Source organism: Panicum virgatum, chromosome 1N (assembly GCF_016808335.1).
Source record: "Panicum virgatum strain AP13 chromosome 1N, P.virgatum_v5, whole genome shotgun sequence".
In the NCBI taxonomy this organism is placed as follows: domain Eukaryota; kingdom Viridiplantae; phylum Streptophyta; class Magnoliopsida; order Poales; family Poaceae; genus Panicum; species Panicum virgatum.
In genome coordinates this window covers 53,787,855-53,802,697 of record NC_053145.1, presented here as the reverse complement: position 1 = coordinate 53,802,697, position 14,843 = coordinate 53,787,855, and the positions used below count along the sequence as shown (strand labels likewise).

The following is a 14,843-nucleotide window of genomic DNA, read 5'->3' as shown; positions in this document are numbered from 1 at the left end:
TAACCTGCTTCACGTGTGAAGCCGGTCCTGAAGCCATCGGCGGCTTACACAGGCAAGGTGAAGCCATGAAATCGTGGCTTCACGCGGCTTACACATCAATCTAACAAGTGAAGCTGTTTTGCCAAACATTTTCTAAAACGGCTCTAACTCCACCAGAGAAGCCGCTCCATCTGAGGAGCCAGAGCCGGAGCTGTTTTTTGAAGAGCCGGAGCCCTGCCAAACAGGCCCTAATACTTAGCAAGACTTACCCGACCAGTGGGTATAACTTAGCCCACATACCTAGACATGCACGACATTTGGCTTGTGGTTATTTTTGCAGAAAGAGCGACTAAAATAATTCCTTACTTTCATTATTTTAGCTCCAGGTTCTATATAAAGGAACTCTCATCTAATATTTGCATAGACCCACTATAGCAACCATGGTGATGCAAGCAAAAATAATTCAATGTGCTCAATATTTTTATATAAATACACATAACTCACATTCTAACATTTTGCTACGATGCATCAAAGAGATCAAGGCCCTCATGACTGCGAGACACGGCGAATCGATCCGATTTAACCTTGCAAGGTGGACCTAACCAACACAGTACGCAAAAGCCCCGTCGGACCCCACGCACCAACCTTTCCCCTCCCCGCCTCGAACTACAGAAACCAGCCCAACGACATATGGTCAGCTGAGCTCAACGTGAGACCACCAAAAGTAAACATATACATCCCAATTCTCCGCGACTACTTGACTCGCCCCAGGAGTTGGGTGCGGGTTCCTGTACTTTCGAAGTAAGACAGTACTCGGCTTACCGGTTTCGACTACCTCCTACTTCCGGCATGCGGTTAGTACAATTCAATCCCCGATTAGCACTACCACAACGACCGGTCCTTAATCGACACAGACGGGACTAAGACACCCAGGAACCCTGTCCTGCTGCCATTCCTATGTATCCTCATCATTTCCCGTCCGGTCTCAATTCTCCATTTATTCCATATCAAATTCAACATCTCATGTACTGGAATTTAAAATATATCCTAATTCTCGCGAGTAACCGGAAATTACTCGACTTCTAAGTATCCTATATCTCGCAAGTGACCTGAAATCACTCGGCTTCTATCGAGAACTATTTATCATAGCAGTGCTAACGACCCATACATACTAGTATAAACCCAAGGAAACCTAAGGATCATGCAACTAAGGTTCCAAACAATTCCTAAACCTAATGCACAAGTATTAGAAACATAAATAGGTGTCATAATTTAAAATAATAGGATGTGCACCGGGGCTTGCCTGAGGGTAACACTAAGTGCTAATATTATTTCCGGCCTTGGGCCCTTCCGACCATTGGGCCCGGTCTTCGGTTGCTTCAGCAGTCCTTCCATCTTCTGGAGATATCCGCCAAACATCGTCTTATGGGTCAACTCCACACCGCGTGCTTCCCGTCCACACGTGTGCCCCTAGCGTACCTAAATGAGATGCAACGATGCATATGCATGAATGCATGAATAATACAGCAAAAAGTAAAGCAATACAAGCACAAGGTCGATATTGCCTAACTATAAACACTACATCGACGGAGGTTAATTAAACCTTACATGAGTCTACACAAAGTTAACCCAACTGATTTTATATTTTTAGCATTCTCCTAACTCCAACTATGCATTATAAACTACAAAAATCACTTTATCTAGCACAACTAAAAGTACATAGTAAACATTTAGCATGGAGAAATACAGCTAATAAACCTAATTTTACATTTACCACCCCTCAGACTTGAGATCAAAGATCCGGGGTATCTGGACCTACTAACCCCGGAGTATCCGGAAAAAGTCCCGGAGTATCAGGACAAATGGCCGGACTGTCCGAACCCCGACCGGTCAGACCGGTATCTACGACCGGTCAGACCGGTCCTACCTGTCCGGGCCACACTACCGGTCAGACCGGTCCATTCGACCGGTCAGACCGGTCTTACCGAACTAAACCCCAGTTAAGTTACAGAACACTGGTACAACTTCCTAATTTAATTTAACATGATTTATCTTAATTGTAAACTACTCCTTAACCTCTAAATATATTAACACATGGAGAATCCACTAACACCTCCAACTATGTTTTCTAGGTCGAAAACTTTTATAGTGGGTTATCTATACATAAATTAAACTACTACCTAAGTTTCATAATTTTTTTAGACTAATTGATTTCCCGAAACTAATTAAATGAGTCTAACCACCAATTAAAGTCTAGTAAGGCAAAAAGGTCATTTCATGAGATTTAATATTTTTCCCTTGAAGATTTAAATCTAAACATTCAAACAAAACTGACTTTGTATTTTTAGGATTTTCCTTGATTTGTTACGCAATCTACAAGTTTTCGTCAAAGGAATAAACCTCCCACCGGTCAGACCGGTTAATATAACCGGTCAGACCGGTCCTAGTCGAGCCATGGCGCAGGGCCATGGCTGGCGGAATCCCGGGCGGCTCGGCGCCGGAATTCACGAAGGAAGGGGCCGGGGAGGATGAGGAGCTCACCACGAACCCATTTTGGGGGTTTATTTGGGCGGAGGACGACCGGAGAGGCGGATCGACGACGGCAAAGCTTCGAACGGCCTCCCATGGTGACGGGTGTTGGCTGGGGCGATTCTGGCCGGGGAGAGGCTGGGCTGGAGGTTGGGGAAGGTGGAGGAGGTGGTGGGGAACTTCTATGCGCAAGATATCAAAGCAAGGCGACCGGAGGGAGGAGATCGAAGGGAGGGGCGGCGGCGGCCTGCTCTGCTCGAGCTCTGGCTCAACGGGGAAGAAGAGAGTTGAGTGGGAATAAAATAAATATCAGGGGAAGATAAGGACGGGTTGGAATACGCCCCACCGGTCTGACCGGTTGCTCGGACCGGTCGGACCGGTCCGTCCCGAGCCAACCAACATTTGACAGAAAAATTTGCCTCTAGTGATTTAATCATGAATATTTAAAATTAATGGCTGGAGTTAGTCTTAATTATGGGTGATTAACACTTGGGTGTTACATGAACCATGCGCACGGCACGGTGGTGGAACAAGAACTGGAAGCCGACCTCGAACTACCAGGCTGGCGCCGTGCAAATTGTGTGAAGTGACCATACCACCCTCTCCTGGCCCAGGTACGGTGGTGCGGACTGCGGAGGAGTGAGGCCCAAGATCAGCAGAAAATCAGCTGGCGGCCCAGCATTTTGATAGCGACTGCCGAGAGTGTGCACGGCACAGTGCCCTTCTTAAGAACTCTTCATAGTGAATATACACTGATGGATAAAGTCTATTCACTTGGCACATTCCTTAACAAATGGTGCGGTGGATACTATAACAACTCATTTTACAGGCGACGAAACTCATCGTTTACAAATGTAACTACAAAGTATGAACTGTTCAACATTTCACGAGAAAAAATATATTAGATCCCATCTTGTGGTACAGTATTTTCGAAGAACTTGGATGTTTGACACAGCTCATGGAGCTTCAAAAGGGACTCCGTGGTAACCAACAGAAGAGTGGTCTGAGCTGGAAGGAACAGTGTTGTACTGGCCATAGCCAGCATAAATTCCCACAGCGACGAGGCTAAGGATGACAAATCTATACCACGCTTCTTCATGTAGCTGCCCAACAAAGTGTCAATGCCATCAGTCATGAGGATGTGGTGGTAAATAGACGTCAAGGCAACATCAGAAAGGGATTTTTTACTGCTGAAATCTGTAACTGAAACCAAAACAGAGCGAACATGTAGAGCAGTGCAAACCTGAGCAAACAGGACCATGTTGAAGAAAACAGAGATAACTGGAACCAGCGGTACCCCAGGACAAGAAAAGCCAGGCGGATCCACATAGACCTGGAAAAATGGCAGGCAAGGTTTTGCAGAAAACAATGTATCAGCAAGCTGACACTGAACATCAATGCATCTAAATTTTAGTTACATGACATCTATATCCATGGTTTCAAACAGCAAGATGAATGGTGCGATTTATCCAACACAACCATGGATCATTACATGCACATGGGATTATATGGATATGCAATATCTGATAATTAGGACAGGGAGATATAAATGGGGATTTACCTGACGGAACTGGAGAGCAAAACTGGCAGCAACAGCTATCAGGAAAGCTACTACCATAAAGGCAATAGCATAGTTGAATCGATAGCAAAGTCCCACTATAAAACCACAAAGAGCAACAATAACAAGACATAGAACACCCTCTTGCCAGATTGACATACTTCCAAGGGAGCGACGACTAGTTCCTTTGTCATTCCACCTTAATGTGATCACACAAGCTGATACAACTGAATAACCGGTCTGCTCCCAGAAAGATAGAACTTATAAAGGTTAAAAAGCTAAAATTAATGTGACTGATCAATGGTAAGAATGAGATATTGTAGTTGAAAATATTTGCTGAAGTTTCCATACCAGAGTGCCAACGGAAAGAATATGTGAGAGCATGTGCACATTAAAGAGACCTGCCATGACTGCCGCAACACAGCCAACCCAGATCTGAGAGTGCAGAGGAGTATGCCTTGTTGGGTGTACTCTAGCAAATATGGAAGGTAGAAGCCCATCCCTTCCAAGGCCAAGATACAAACGTGACTGTTCAAAATTATGGAGGATGTAATGTTCATCGAGTAGATCAATTCGATGAGCAAAAGTAAGATTTTGATCAGTGATACATAATAAATTAGTATGTATACCTGAACATACAAGCCAACTAGAAGTGTTGTAGTAAGTCCAACAACAGCACCAATGCTGATCAATACAGTAACAAATTCGAGCCCCTTAGCAGCGAAAGCCTCAGCCAAAGGAGCATCTTCACCAAGTAATGTATATGGCACCATTCCAGTAATGACCAAGCATACAGCAACATATAACAAGACACATGCTAGAAGGCTTCCTAGAATACCGATGGGCAAATCCCTCTGAAAATGTTTGTTTGCATGGGCCGAAAGAGAAATTAAAAATGCATTTCACACTAAACAGAATATGGCCATAAAGAAACTAGGTAACAAATAAGTGAGCCTACTGCCTTACCTGTGGCCTTTTGGCTTCCTCAGCCGAATTAGCAACTGCATCAAATCCCACATATGCAAAAAAGACTACTGTAGCTCCAGTCACCACGGATTTGAAACCATTAGGCATAAATGGTGACCAATTTGATACATCCACCTCAAAAACACCAGCAAATACAACGACTATTACAATGACTATCTGCATATTAGAAATAGGTGCATTATCACATTAGCCCAAAACACTGAATAAGATCTCCCAAACACGAAAGGTATCATGAGAAAAATAGAACACCTAACAATGACCCCCTATCATAGAAGACCCAATAATAGTGTTATATGAAAAAGGCTCACTTAGCCACTTAACGCTTATGTTACATAAAAAGTCACTTAACCACTTGTTCACCTACCCAGATTAATACTACTGTGTATAAGCTACAAATTGTAGTGGAAGGAAAAACTATTTTAGCGCGCAAGCAGTCTTACCTTCAGAGTAGTCATAAAAGTGTTCACCGCTGATGATTCCTTCACACCATAGCAGAGAATCGCAGTTAATAGGATCAGAAGAATCGGGGCCAATATATTAATCGATATAACACCCCCGAAAAACTCCTCTCCATGTCCTATCCAGTTTGGAATGTGTCCCTTCAAGAATGGGATAAGTTCCAAGAATTGGATAAAGTAGCTTGCTAAGCTGCGAGCTATGCTTGCTGCACCAATATGGTAATCCACCATCAACTGAGTGAAAACCAAGAAAGCCGTGATCTCATTGAATGCCGCATATGTGTACATGTATGCTCCCCCAACCACAGCAGGGAATCGAGATGCAAGTTCAGCATAGCACAAGGCATTGAGCACACACGCAGCTCCAGCAAGAACAAAACTGATCGTAACACCTGTTTCAATTTGAAGCACTGGTGTTACTTTGAGCAGAAAATAAAAAAAAACTCTGTGTGAGCAAGAAAAGTATCGTTTCAATTCAATCTACAGAAAAAAAAACAGTTCAATTCAAATATTTGACGGGACCAAACACTCAAGCAATTCTCGAACGATTTACTAGTCGCATGAGTGATTCCACCTAATTTTCCATGTCATTGCAAATTCTACTACACGCTTGCACCAAGAGGTTGTTGGTCCCCTCCAAACTCTCGTAAACAAATGGCAACAGGAGCCAAGGGACTGTTGTGTTGACCTGGGCCGGCGTCGCGGGCGACGGTGCCGGTGACGACGAAGATGCCGGCGCCGATGGAAGCCCCGATCCCGAGCAGCACGAGCTCGAGGACGCCGAGCTGCCGCACGAGGCCCTCGCCGGAGGCGGCGGTGGATGTGTGGGCGCCGAGGGGCTTGCGGCGGAGCGCCGCGGCGCAGAGGCCGGAGAGGAAAGGGCGGCCGGTTGAGGAGTGGGGTCTGTGGTCGTCGGCTTCCTCCATGGCGCCTGAGGAGATGGGGAGCTGGTGGCGTCGCGACTTGGGCCGTCGCGTCGTTGGCGTCCGCGCCCAGGCCGGCAGAAGTGACGTCGGCTCCTGCGTCATGCGGAGGAGGAGCGGAGGCGTGGCCCCGCCGCTCGCCGGGGATTCGTGGGGATCGGGGTCTGGTAAAGAGAAGATCCCGGTTGGGCTGCCATTCTTCGCTCTTGGGCTGTAAACGATGTATTGGGTTGGACTTCAATCAATTTGCACAGTATGATGTTTCTGGGCTCTATCTTTGGAGGATTCGCCCTCCTGGGCTTCAATCCTGTCAGAAAAGGCTTCAGCCCGTTGGCTTCCGAGATCCAAACTCAGAAACAGACTGACCCCTCTCCCCGCTCCAATCTGCGGCGGCCGGCGGCGGCACCGAGCTCGACTACGGCTACGGAGGCGGCGCTGGATCCGGCCATGGCGGAGGCCCGAGAAGGGAGGGGCAGCGGAAGGCGTCCCCAGCGGAGGTCCCCACTCGTCAGCCGAAGAGCGGCGTGGGCGCTGCAAGTCCGCGACGACGCGGCCGCCAAGGAACCTCTCGGAAGCCTCGATCCTTCCATCACTGCCACGCGGGCCCGCGGTGACGGCCAGCACCTGCTGCCACCCGTGGTCGCTCTCCAGCTGTGTGCCCATCTGGCGGTTGCGGGCGTGGGGAGCGCAGCAGAGGCCGAGGGGCTTGCCAGCTGCGTTGGGGAGCGTCGGATCAGGGACACCCAGGCGCGGCCGCGATCGGACGGTGGAGAGGTTTCCTGGCGACGGGCTCGAGGACTACAAAGAGCCCGCGGGGTGCGCTCGCTGCATGCACATAGCACCAACCGCTTTTGCTCGCGAGGGCAGAAGCAGCAGCAGAGCAAAAGGTGAAGGTGAGATCGTCGTCTCATCCCTCCCCACCCACTCCCCCCCCTCTCCTCCTGGGGTTTCTCTTCTCCGCCGCCCCTCCTCCTGTTGTTCTTCCCCCAAAACCCATTCCCGCATTCCGAATCCAACGCTCTAAGCATCCGTCTGTTCTGGTTGGTGGTGGTGTACTGGTGGGTGTTGCTCGTGCTGCTCTTCTCGTTCGTTGCTGGGTGTGCTGTGTGGTTTTGCCTCTCGTTTTCCTGAATCTCGACGCCGAATTGGTGGGGTTTTGCGCTCTCCTTCTTCGATCGCGTCCTGCGCCCTTGCTGCTTCATCCGTGACTCGCTGCTGCTTTTGTTTTTGGAATTCGTGGTGTTTTCGTTGAAGGAGAGGAGGCGTGCGTGCGCCGAGAAACCCATGGCGGTCTCTGCTCGCCTCTACCCTTCGGCCTCACCCGCTCCTGGGTGCCCTTGCTGTTTTCACCCGTGCGTGCGTGCGTTGCTGACTCGCTGCTGCTTTTGTTTTTGAATCTCGTGGTGTTTTCGTTGAAGGAGAGGAGGCGTGCGTTTGCGCCGAGAATCCCATGGCGGTCTCTGCTCGCCTCTGCCCTTCGGTCTCACCAGCTACTGGGCGTCCTTTCCGTTCGTTGCTGCGTTTTGTTTTTTGGCGGATCCCTCGTTTGCTTGCGGCTCGTTTGCTTGCGGCTTGTGTTGATGGTGGCGCCGTGGCGGTGTGTTGCTCAATCGTGCTGTTCGATTTTCTCGTTCGTTGTTCCTGGTTTACCAAGTGCTGCTTAGAAGCAGTGTGATTTCCCCCCACTTTTTTCTTGAATCTTGAGGCTTCTTTTGTGGGGTTTTACCCCGCACGCTTTGATCGTGTTCTATGTTCTTGCGTTTGTTGCGGCCGTTTGGTTTTGAAGTTAGAGGCTAACTAGCACCGAGAACCCACTTGTGATCTCTGCTCACCTCTGTTCTTCGATTTCACTTGCTTATGTGCAATCTCCCTTCGTTGCTGTATACATGTATTCTCTATTCTTTTCCGATGCTGTTGGTTTCGAAGTTGGTGGTGATTTTCTGGGAGGTGAGACCAATGATCACCCAGACGTGCTGTTACTATTGCCATGGTGATCTTTGTTCGTCTCCTCTTCTCCAACACGGTGCTCTCGATCTTGACCGCCAGCCTTTTCACTTGACGCCTCCTTCTCTTGTTGTTTAGTTCCCGCTCCTAAGAACGCGATGTTCTTCATATCTATTTGTCTCTCTTATCTTGTCTTTTTGTACTACTAATTTCCCCTTTTGGTACGTTCCAGAAGTGGCAAATTTCTGCATGTGGGATTCTTGTTAATGATGCAGCCAATCTGTGCATCGGCGAGTCCTACTAGTTTTCTGTATTCACGTTTTTTTTCGTTTTGGTGTATTCCAGCAGTGGGTTTTCCTTTCACGACGTGAAGGATTCGAACAGCTGTTTCTCTATCTCTTCAGAGCCTCTTCTTTTCTTGCTTTAATCTTCTGCGATGGTGTTCTACGAGCGTCTTTGTATCTTGTTCCTTATGCGCTTTACCAGTGGAAGAACGAGGAACGTGATCTCTGCATGTCGCACTCCCTTGATGCCAGGCTACATTTGATTCTAGTTGCATCAAAGAGGTCTGCACTTGTTGATGCGGGTTCCTTGTTCCTTACTACTCCAGATCGAGTGATTGTTTCTTACAAGATTGAATGGCGTGCCTTCTTGTTTGTTGACATATATTTTTATTTTTTCTGTCACACATGGTTTTCCTTGAGCAGTATCGTATTGTTGAGACGATATTTATCTCTGTTCAATACTGCTTGAGTGATGTTAATGTACACTGGAATTCAACATCCTAGGCTGTTTATTTCTGAAACAAAACATTGAGTTTCTCTTGGGTTTTCGACAGGTTGACCTGGTGACCATTCGTCCTGATTCTTGTGTCGGACTGACTGGTTCCTTCTTCTTCTTCTTTTCTTTTGGGTGGGGTGGGGTGGGGGATGAGTTGTTCCTTCTCGTCTGTTATCTCTACCTCTAATCTAACTGCTGCTCGTTTTCACTTGTTTTTACACTTCAAGTTTTATGTGTGGTTTATGAGTCCAAAGATGGTGTAGTTGTATTTATGTTGTTGGCAGTGAAATAATCTTGGTTCGCTTTATAGTTGTATATATGTATTTTGTTAGTATAAATATCAATTCACTACTGCACCTGAATGATATTACTTCTATATGATATATGATTCAAGAATGTAGTCAGGGTACTTTGAATAATTTGAAGATCTAACTTGTAATTAATTTATTGCAAATTACAGGGCCACCGAGTGTCAGGCTTTGCATTAATGACATATCTATATATTCCATTTGCGATCTAATTCTAGCCTATACACAGTAAATGTTTGTGCTAATTATATATTTAGTTCTTCTATTGTCAAGCTTCATGTGTATTTCTGCAATACACAGTGCAGTTTCAACATATTTAATTTATTTCTTCTCTGACATTGATGGTTAATTATTTGTTGATCTTACTTTTCATACCTGAAATTCAGGAAAAGTGGCAAAATCCCTATGGGTGCATCTAATAGCCGTGAGAGACCTTTGTTACAAAAGTATAGTGAAGGAGGAGAAAATGCCAGATTTAAGTATGCAGTATCATCTGTGCAAGATCGGCGCAAGAACAAGAAAGATGCTGTGAGTATTCTACTCGTCCTTTGCAAGATTATTGTGAGATTAGCTCTACATACATAGATGTTTGAATTGTAATTGGGGTTAAATACTAACCCTTATTTTTACCTCTTATTCTGTAGTTTGCAGCTATCCCAGATCTAGATGACCTCACATCTTTCTTTGGAGTTTATGATGGCCAAGAAGGTTTTATCTTGATTGGCATCTCTCGTGATAAAATTTCGAACTTGTTAGCTATGTGCATAGCTGAACATTTCAGGCATTGTTTTAACCTAGGATCCAAAATAGTCTGAAAATATATATTGTTTCCATGTGTTTCTTAAATTGCCTTCACGCATACATTGGGCATTTAAGAGTATGGGTGTTCTTTGGTATATAGTCTCGTGGAAACAGTAGCACTCCTCCTTTTTATAAGGCATATTAGGATTTTACAGTCCAACTTTAGTAGTTTTGACCAACAATTAGTTAAATAATATGCATGATTAGTGTCTAAAATTTTATCAATATACTCATATTTTACATATATTATAATATGGTATTGATTTGTAACAAAAGATAATATATTATATTATTATAATAGAAATTAATTGTCAAAATTTGCTTTCAAGGACTTTTGAAATACTAATACCCTCCATTGCGTAAGGAAAATGAGGGAGTATGAGTAATCTCTTAGTTTTTCAGTAGACTACTGTAATTAAATATTGATCTGTTCCTCCTTTTCCTATTTCAGGAACTGAAGTGGCATTGTTATGTGCAACACAATTTCACACTGAGCTTTTTAACCATCCAGACTATCAACGGGATCTAGCTAATGCAATGCGGATGGCATTTTTCAGGTTATTTTGTTGATAAAATAAACCATTGATAACATTAGTTCTGTCCTTTTTTGGCAGTGGATGTTCAAATGTCCTATATTATGTCCATCTCACTCATATGAAATATAAGACTGCTGCTCATGCTTACTTGTTGCAGAATGGATGAGCTGTTGGAACAGTCAGATGAATGGAAGGAATTACTTTCTCGCGATACTTGTGGTGGTCGGATACAGTGTCTCTGTCTCAGGACTTGTATTTCTGCTTACCATTGGCCCTGCGCACAGGTACATTGTAACTCCTGAATGTTGGTTCTTTAAGCATACATTACATCTATAGAGGAGGTTAATTTAAACTCTATCCCTTGGGTATTGTGCATATTGTTATCTGTAAGAAGGAATTGGAAGGGATAGCTGTCGTCTGTAGGGTAGCTAACATATGTAGGGTATATTGTTCTTAAGGTGTTCGTCTGAGTTGAAAGTGGCATCATTAATTCCAAGCAGTAGAGCCATATTGAGTGCCTGGTTTCTGAGTTGGAGGCCAACTGTTGATTTGGTTCTCATTACACCTTGTTTGATTGATACCTACCCCACTGCTGAAATTAACTTGAGATATTGCATTTTACTGTTTTAAAATTCATCATTTCTTTCATATTGTCTGTCCTTTCATCTGGCACAAAAAGGGTCTTTTCCTCCTGAAGGTGTTCAGAACCTATTTCTCGTGATCTCTTGTTTTATAAGATTTTAGTATTTTGTCAATATATCAGTTTGAATCTTTTTCCCCAGCCTCCCCCACCTTACATACCACCACAAGAGTCAGGAAGCACAGCATGTGTAGCTGCCATTAGAGGCCACAAGATCATTATTGGAAATGTTGGACATTCTCGTTGCATAATCTCAAGGAATGGAGAGGTACATGATTTGTTTCTTGTCAAATGCCTAGCTGAAGCTAACTAGCACTCTCTCTTTTCATAGCAAATCCATTCAAGTGGTGCCTAAAAGCTATGCTTGTTTCCATCAGGCAATTGAATTAACCAATGAACACAAACCAAGCCATCCGACTGAAAAATATAGAATTGAAAGAGCAGGGGGGCGAGTAACCATTGATAGCGCTCTAGTACCAGGAGAAGCAGAATGGTTCTTCCGGCAGCGAGAGTCGGGTATCTCTCGAATTAATGGAATCTTAGCCCATTCCAGAGCGATTGGTAAATTCTTATGCAATTTCCTTTGCTCAGTTGTATATAATCTATCTTTTAGGGAAAGTAGCAGGACATTTGCGTATAATTTATTGCACTATAATGGTTTCTTTTTTCCACTGTTAGGCCATTTTGCATTCAAGTATAACAAGGATTTTCCTCCTGAAGAACAAATGGTGACATGTGATCCAGATGTTCTCACTGTAAGTGTAATGAAGTTGTTTTAGGAACTAGTTGTACACATTCTTCTGGGTGTGACCTGATGGAAAATGACCTCTTTGTTAGATGGATATTACCAGTGATATTGAGTTCCTTGTCATAGTAAGTGACGGTATCTGGTAAGTCCTCAGCAAAATACTTCATAACTGGTGAACTTATTGTTTTTGTTCTTAGGTTCAAACATAGTGCAAAATATTCAACTGTACATGATATTTAGTAGCTTTCGATCCTGTTTCTTCTAAGACATTAGTATTTATCCAGAGGGGATTCATACATTTTCCTTCAATTAACCTGTGCGCTGGTTGAATTAATTTTTTTATTCTTCATTAAGTTTTTTACATGTAATTTCCCTGGAGGGTTTTATGTTGCAAGAAAAATGATCAATACCTGGGTTAAAACTAGTGCTTCTAAATGACACTCATTTCATGAATAGTTAGTATGCTCAACTGTGCCACAATCTGCTATATAGATCCTGCAGACTCATCCACCGCCACCTGCTGGTATAATTTGATAACATAGCCCACCCCCGAATTTGTTGCCTTTATATCCATGCTAACAATGTCTCTTGTTTTCTTTTTGGCAGGACTTGTCTGACATGTCAGGGTGTGGTTGATTATATTCACCACTACTTAAGACCCGTGAGTTCTTCCACCTCATCTTTATGTGATGATAGTGATACATTAGGAACCAATTTCTTACTGGGTGGATAAAATTTTATAGTATGCATTCACAATATCTCGTCTAATCATATAGAAACATTTGCTACTGAATGTGTATATCCTTCAATATCTGTTTGACCGGGTACTTTGATGGAACCATATGGAATGAGCATGTTTGGTTTGATTTATCTTCTATTGATTCGTTGTTAGATTTGTTCTGTTGAAGGAAAATGGTTCCCAATTGTAACTTGTGCTGTTCCTGATCGATGCAGCGGAGGACTGATCTGCGCACCATCTGTCAGAAACTTTGTGATCGCTGCGAGGTATCGAGTGACAACGTGACCGTCATACTGCTTCAGTTCAAGAACGCCCCGCCGCCACCCGCTCCAGAAGAGGACAACGCCGCCAACAACGGGGACAACGCCGGGCCACCCGCTGACGCCGGCAACAACAGGGACAACGCCGCGCCACCCGCACCGGAAGAGACGCCCCTCCTGCGTGATGATGCGATAACGGAAGCTTGATGGTCGCGGCAGAGTTTTTGAGTTCCGTGGCAAGAGAAGAAAGGTCCTGGGATTTGTAGGTTCCGCTAGAGCGCTGTTTCCCTTTTCGCCCCCCTCGTTGTCGAAGACAGATAGTTGGTGTGATGCCAGTATGCCACTGCGTAGGATGATGCTACCGTTTTAGTCGTTTCCTCTTCAACTAGTAGTGTAATTCTGCTGCCTGGGTACGATTCCAGTTCCACTGGATGGAGATTTTGCTCTAGAACAACTTGAGTTCACGCACAAACCTTTTTTGTTCTGGTCTCTGAATCCTGGAGATGCTTAATCGAGTTGCACTTTATATCTTTCCATTTGCCTTTACAAGTCGTTTGTGGTATATATGTCGTATGGATTGTTGTCCCTTGTCTGAGTTGTTTTTTTCTGACGAAGCCGTCTCAAAAGAATCAGTGGCTCTGCCTGCTGATTTCATCTGAACTGTTTCAGTGTCCAGGCAATGTGTTCCAGCTGACCCCTGAGGTATCCAAACGATGCAATAGCTCAGTCTCTCTCAAGCGAAAGCTGCCGTAGGGAAGAGTTGCGCGATGATCTGAAAACCATTTTTTCTTACCCCGATCAATGATCTGAACGACTGAACCTGATGCTGGGTTCGGACAGAAGGAAGCAGTGAACACTACTGATTTTTTTTCCAGTTATAGGCCTTTTCTGTCGTTGATTTTTTTAAAAATATGTTGTTGATTTACGAAGCTGCCAGATTCAGAAGTAGAGAGCCACAGCTGAACTGATCGGCATCGGCAGGCGTCCAGCTACCTCAACACCGGCAGCAGGCCAGCAGCGGTTGCATCGCACGTTCTCAGTCAGGCAGGCATCAGCTGCACCGCTGCAGGCTGCCCCATCAGAAAAAAAAGGAAGAAAGAAAAACTGCAGGCTGCAGCAAGGTCCAGCCGCGCAACAACCACTTTTGTCGCTTTGTTGCCATCCGAAAGTTGGTGGCCGATCGGTTCGATTTTCTTCGTTGCGACGCGGCTGCCGTCCCGCCGACGAACGGCCGCGACGGTCAGTCGGCCAAACCGCCCGGCGGCGCCGCCGAGCTCCACCTCCAGACTGGAAACGAATCGCACGGGCAGTCCGGCACGGCAAGAGTCCTCGCTGTGGTTTGGTGGTGCGGCGCGCCTACGCTGGCATTCGTATCCGCCAGTAGTACCGCCAGCGATCGCGTGGCCCAGCCCACTGCCCACCCATGAGGAACGTACGGGTACGGCTGCTGCCTGGGAGCTGACGTGGACGGATAAGCGACGGACCCCTAACTGAAAGAGTCAAGCGCCTGACAGTTGAACCCAATCAATAATGCCATCATGTGATATACTTATTTTCTATTTTTTATTTTTGAAAAAAAAAGAATAAAAATGAATTGTGCAGGTTCTTCCGATTCATGCCAGCCCTAGCGAGCACTGGTGGTTGATGGATTAG

The 14,843-nt window shown here is 45.2% G+C and overlaps 2 protein-coding genes across 2 annotated transcripts; one reads left to right on the top strand and one right to left on the bottom strand.

Moving 5' to 3' along the window:
* Positions 1–3,261: 3,261 nt before the first annotated feature.
* LOC120656681 (cationic amino acid transporter 9, chloroplastic-like) lies at positions 3,262–6,570 on the bottom strand. The gene is made up of 8 exons (XM_039934860.1): positions 6,200–6,570; positions 5,494–5,903; positions 5,033–5,209; positions 4,696–4,920; positions 4,418–4,594; positions 4,070–4,306; positions 3,752–3,841; positions 3,262–3,611 (listed from the first exon to the last, which is right to left on the bottom strand). Exons 1-8 carry the CDS (start codon positions 6,537–6,539, stop codon positions 3,465–3,467), a joined length of 1,803 nt encoding a protein of 600 aa, XP_039790794.1. The 5' UTR covers positions 6,540–6,570; the 3' UTR covers positions 3,262–3,464.
* Positions 6,571–9,856: 3,286 nt separating this feature from the next.
* LOC120654179 (probable protein phosphatase 2C 21) lies at positions 9,857–13,722 on the top strand. Its single transcript, XM_039931722.1, has 10 exons — positions 9,857–9,994; positions 10,111–10,174; positions 10,719–10,824; positions 10,961–11,087; positions 11,586–11,711; positions 11,821–12,004; positions 12,122–12,198; positions 12,281–12,333; positions 12,798–12,852; positions 13,146–13,722. The coding sequence occupies exons 1-10, from the start codon at positions 9,872–9,874 to the stop codon at positions 13,395–13,397; spliced, it is 1,167 nt and encodes a 388-aa protein (XP_039787656.1). The 5' UTR covers positions 9,857–9,871; the 3' UTR covers positions 13,398–13,722.
* The last annotated feature ends 1,121 nt before the right edge of the window (positions 13,723–14,843 follow it).